Source organism: Gekko japonicus, unplaced genomic scaffold (genome assembly GCF_001447785.1).
Source record: "Gekko japonicus isolate JY-2015 unplaced genomic scaffold, Gekko_japonicus_V1.1 scaffold5510, whole genome shotgun sequence".
NCBI lineage: Eukaryota > Metazoa > Chordata > Lepidosauria > Squamata > Gekkonidae > Gekko > Gekko japonicus.
In genome coordinates, this window is record NW_015172183.1 from 26,999 (window position 1) to 32,687 (window position 5,689).

The 5,689-nt window shown below is 49.5% G+C and overlaps 1 protein-coding gene across 1 annotated transcript in view; it reads right to left on the minus strand.

Annotated features, from left to right (window-relative positions):
- LOC107118691 (obscurin-like) overlaps positions 1 to 5,689 on the minus strand; it is a gene marked incomplete at its 3' end in the record, with an annotated part of 32,998 nt that overhangs the window by 25,353 nt on the left and 1,956 nt on the right. Inside the window, exons 2-3 of the mRNA XM_015421052.1 lie at positions 4,841 to 4,967; positions 1,349 to 1,458 (exon numbers count right to left, since the gene is read on the minus strand). Coding sequence (XP_015276538.1) covers positions 1,349 to 1,458; positions 4,841 to 4,967 — 237 coding nt within the window. The remainder of the gene's footprint in view (positions 1 to 1,348; positions 1,459 to 4,840; positions 4,968 to 5,689) is intronic.

The following is a 5,689-nucleotide window of genomic DNA, read 5'->3' on the forward strand; positions in this document are numbered from 1 at the left end:
TGTGACAGAACTATGGCTTGCCCAAGGTCATCCAGCAGCTGCAAGTGTAGGAGTGGGGAATCAAACCCAGTTCTCACAGATTAGAGCCCGCACACTTAACCACTACACAAACTGGCTCTACATCTGAATATGGCCTGAATGTACTCATCTAGAACACTGGGTTTTTCTACCACTGTCCAAAATTGCCTCGACTTGAACACTGTGAAAATTCGGAGTGGCAGGCAGATGCGGAAAGGACTTCATGTCTAGGGTTTCTTAAGTGCACATCAACATCTGAATATGGCCTAAATGTACTCATCCAGAACACTGGGTTTTTCTACCACTGTCCATCAACACCTTAATGGACTGATTGAGTATAGGGCAACTTGATTTGCTAATGTCTTCTGCTGTTTGGGAGGGTTCGTGGCTCAGTGATAGAGCATCCGCTTGAGATGCAGAAGATCGCAGATTCTATCCCCGGCATCTCCAGTTAATGATCACAAGCTAAACATGAGCCTGCAGTGCGATGTGACTGCGAAAAAAGCTAATGCAATCTTAGGATGCATTAAGAGAAGCACCGCATCCAGATCACGGGAGGTGGTAGTTCCCCTCTATTCTGCTATGGTCAGGCCTCACCTGGAGTCCTGTGTCCAGTTTGGAGTACTGTGTCACCTGGAGCACTGTATCCAGTTTTGGGCACCACATTTTAGGAAGGATATTGACAAGCATGTCCAGAAGAAGGCAACCAGGATGGTGAAAGGGTTGGGATCCAAGTCTTAGGAGGAAAGGCTGAGAGAGTTGGGTATGTTTAGCCTGGGAAAGAGGAGACTTAGAGGGGACACGATTGCAGTCTTCAAATATCTGAAGGGCTTTCATGTAGAAGATGGAGCGGATCTATTCTCTCTTGCTCCGGATTGCAAGACTAGATCTAATGGGTGGAAATTACAAGGGAGTCGATACTGGCTAAATATCAGGAGAAACTTCCTAACTGTGAGAGTGGTTGAGCAGTGGAACAGACTGCCTCGGGAGGGGGTGGAGGCTCCTTCGCTGGACATTTTCAAGCAGGGGCTGGACGACTATCTTTCGGGTATGTCATCGGGCTATCTTTCGACTATGCTCCTGCAGAGTGCAGGGGGTTGGACTAGATGACCTGCAAGGTCCCTTCCAACTCTAACATTCTATGATGTCTATGATCAGGGGGCAGGTGATGTGAAAGACCGCCACCTGTACCCCTGGAGAGCCTCTGCCAGTCTGAGTGCTGAGTGCACAGCACTGACTTTGATGGACCAAGGGTCTGACTCAATGTAATGCAGCTTCATGTGTGTGTTCATGCTGACTTCAAGCTTGAATACGTAGTGGGCCATCTTACTTGCATCACTCTTCTCCACTGTGTAGACAGAGGTCGGCCCCACGGTCTCAACGTGAACTTCTCTCTGCACATCCCAGCTGACACCAGATTCCCCCATGATCTGGGGTGTTCTATAAAGGAGGAAGGACCATAATGTAAGCAGAACGTATGAGAGACCCGAACCCACCCCAGTGCAGAGTCCCTTCAGCCTACTACTTCAAATGGGATACCCAAAACACCCACCAAAAGATCCTTTGGAATGAGAAGCAAGCGGTGACGGCTCTTTCCCAGTAAGTTATAGCTATGAAAGTTCTTCTACAGGACAACAAGATTTGAGTCCAGGAGCACCAGGGTGTAAGCTTTTGAGAGTCAAAGCTTGTCGGAACCTGTATCCGATGGAGCTTTTCAATTTTGGGCTGCGTCAACATAACTAAGTAAAGAGTGCAGGGGGTTGGACTAGACCTGCAAGGTCCCTCCCAACTCTAACATTCTATGATTCTATGAAAGTGTCCAGATCACACGAACGGATGGTTATCCCTTTACTCTGCTCTGGTTAGACCACACCTAGAGTACTGTGTTCAGTTTTGGGCACTGCAATTTAAGAAGGAGATATAGACAAGCTGAAACGTGTCCAGAGGACATGTCTTGGCTGCGGTCTCCCTTTTGGTTGACGATGGAGCCAAGGAAGAAAAAAAAAATCCCGATCAATTTCAATTTCTTCATCGCCAGCCTTAACGCTGTGTAATGCCCCAAGGAGAAAGACCAAGATGGGGAGCCGTGTTAGTCTGCCCGCAGCAGTAAAAAAGAGCAAGAGTAGCAGCACCTGAAAGACTAACAAAATTTGTGGCGGGGAGGAGCTTTAAGAATATAAGAGAAGCCAATGTTGGATCAGGCCAAATGCCCATCCAGTCCAATGCTCTGTCACACGGTGGCCAAAAATACCAGGTGCCACCAGGAGGTCCACCAGTGGGGCCAGGACACTAGAAGCCCTCCCACTGTTGCCCCCCCCCCAAGCACCAAGAAGACAGAGCATCACTTGCCCCAGAGTCCCTATCTGTACCTTGTGGCTAATAGCCACTGATGGACCTCAGCTCCATATGTTTATCTATAAGAACATAAGAGAAGCCAATGTTGGATCAGGCCAATGGCCCATCCAGTCCAACACTCTGTATCACACACGGTGGCCAAAAATACCAGGTGCCATCAGGAGGTCCACCAGTGGGGCCAGGACACAAGAAGCCCTCTCACTGTTGCCCCCCCCCCCAAAGCACCAAGAATACAGAGCATCATTTGCCCCAGATTGAGAGTTCCTATCTACACCTTCTGGCTAATAGCCACTGATGGACCTCTGCTCCATATGTTTATCTATAAGAACATAAGAGAAGCCAATGTTGGATCAGGCCAGTGGCCCATCGAGTCAAACACTCTGTGTCACACATGGTGGCCAAAAATACCAGGTGCCATCAGGAGGTCCAGCAGTGGGGCCAGGAATATAAGAACATAAGAACATAAGAGATGCCAATGTTGGATCAGGCCAAAGGCCCATCCAGTCCAACACTCCGTATCACACAGTGGCCAGAAATACCAGTGCCATCAGGAGGTCCACCCAGTGGGGCCAGGACATCAGAAGCCCTCCCACTGTTGACCCCCCCCAGCACCAAGATGACAGAGCATCAGTTTGTACAATCTAATAAATACCAGTCAATTTACATCCTTTTTACACAATCCACTGGTAGCTGTTAGATTGTAATGGACCTTTGCTCCAGATGCTTATCTAATTCCCTTTTGAAGCTGTCCATGCTTGTAGCCGCCACCACTTCCTGTGGCAGTGAATTCCAAGTGTTAATCACTCTTTGGGTGAAGAAGTACTTCCTTTTATCCGTTCTAACCCGTTCTAACCCGACCGCTCAGCAATTTCAGGACACTAGAAGCTTTTGTGAGTCACTGCTCCCTTCTTCAGACAACAGCTACAATGACTAGCTTGGTTCTAGCTGTAACTGAAGAAGTGAGCAGTGGCTCACGAACGCTCCTCCCCTGCCACAGATTTTGCTAGTCTTCAAAGTGCTACTGGACTCCTGCTCTTTTCTGCTGTAATCCCCCAGTATGGGAGAAAGCGAGGCAACAACTTTTCTCCGTGACATGCCAGCTATCCTAGAGAGTATCCAGATGTGATCTCCCTGTCTAAATTCTGAACCAATACCACCAATGTGTATTTCAGTTCACCTTCCCCAGCCTGAAGTAGGAGCTGCGTAGTCAGGGGCGGATCTACTATGAAAATAATGAAGCTTAAGCTTCAGAGCCCCTAATCCTGGAAGGGACCCGGAACGAATAAAAAAATTTTTGAGTGAATTTTTCAACAAAATTGATGGACTTTTTTTTTTTGTTTGAAGAAGAAGAAGAGATTGGATTTATACCCCGCCCTTCACTTGGAGTCTCAGAGCGGCTCACAAACTCCTTTCCCTTCCCCTCCCCACAACAGACACCCTGTGAGGTAGGCGGGGCTGAGAGAACTCTGACAGAAACTGCTCTTTTTTAAGGACAGCTGTGCCAGAGCTTGTGACTGACCCAAGGTCACATCAGCAGGTGCAGGTGGAGGAGTGGGGAATCAAACCTGGTTCCACACACTTAACCACTACACCAAACTGGCTCTCTTTTGTTATTAAAATAAGGCTATTTTAGTGACAGACTCTTCAGCCAATGAGTTGAAGTACTTAATATTGACCTTAGAATACGCCCTGATACCCATTTCATATGGCCTCAACATGTCATTGATCAGATTTCCAAATAGGGTTGCCAAGCCCTACCTTCGTAATAGCAGGGGGAGTCCCGGACGTCCCCGGGAGTCTCCTGGCCTGTGCACTTCGCGCGCACGCCGCAATCACGTCACCCGGAAGTGACGCAATCGCGTCAGGCCCTTTGGGGCGAGGCCACAATCATTCGAGGGAAAGCCATAGAGTTTTCCCTTGGATGATAGAGCACCCCCCTGCAACGTGCCCGACGTGATTGCGTCACCTCCAGGTGACGTGTTTATGCCAGGCGTGTCACGTGCTTTGGGGGCGGGGTCCCCCCAGCGGTCCAATCCCTGCCGGCGGGGAACGGGCCTCTCAGGCAGGGGTTTCCCCTCCCCCGGGGGGACTTGGCAACTCTATTTCAAAATTTCCTCGGAGGCTTGCAGCACCCGAACTGACAGCTGTCTGGGCTCATCGAGTTCCCCAGAATCTTTTCATAGCCTCCTTTTTGGCGGCTGGATCCTCGAATCCTTCGTTGGTGCACGGCTTAATAGTTCTACAGCTCAGCCTTTGGCCAGTCCGAACCATAAAAAGACAACCGAGTTCTCAATTCAGGCCCTTTGGACCTTGTTGGATGTTGCCCTGTTGTAGCCGGTTGAGAAGGGTTCCCCATAACAGCTCAAGCTTCGGGGTCCCAAAAATGTAGGTCCGCCACTGTGCATGATAGGATATTTCTCTCTAACCGGATGCTATCCAGCACTGCAGAGCTACACGCTGAGATTACCTGGCAATGGGAACAGTGCCCTCTTGAATGCCATCCTCCGGGGCAGCTGCAGCTGGTTGAACAATGCCGGGACTGGATAGTTTTTCAGTTTTGCCTGGAATCTGACCAGGAGTTTCCTGCTGTTCGGCTGGCAGCAAAAACAGAACTCATTAGGGTAAGGAATTTGGGGGGAACGCAGAGGGGAAAAAAACAAAAGAGAAGCGTTGCGACGATCCACTGGTCCAGATCACAGTTTGCCTAGGCCACCCAAAAACCTTGGGCTAGCTCTAGATGGAACACCATACCAAGTACATTTGGACTTGGGGAATACTATACTGAAAAGGGTGGGAACTGCTGACCAAGAAGACTTCCACGGGCATACCGTGATCCCACCGTTTTCACTTCCAATCGTATCCCATCGCTTCAGATGTCAGCCAGTGTTCCCTCTGAACTGAGTTAGTGTGAGTTAGCTCACAGTTTTTTTAGCCTCCGGCTCACACATTTTTGTCTCAGCTCAGGAAGGGAGGGCTCCAGAGCAGACTAATTTATGCAGGAGCCAAATTGCTCGCTCACAACTTGAATGCCAGCAGCTCACAAAGCGGAATTTTTGCTAAGAAGACTCCACAGCTTAAAGGGAGCACCGGGTGTCACTCCAAAAGAGCTCCCAGCTCTCCACAAGTGACTCGGAGGATATCTGTCCCTAGCACACAGGAGTGTGGAAACCATTGTTTGCAGAGGATAGCCTTGAGCCTGTTTGTACAGGAGTGAGCTGGGGAGAGAATGAGGCCAAGAGATTTTCCCTGCCTGGGAATGAGAGGACACTTCCAGAAAGTGGGGGGGGGGGGCCTCCATAGGTACTAGAACACGGGG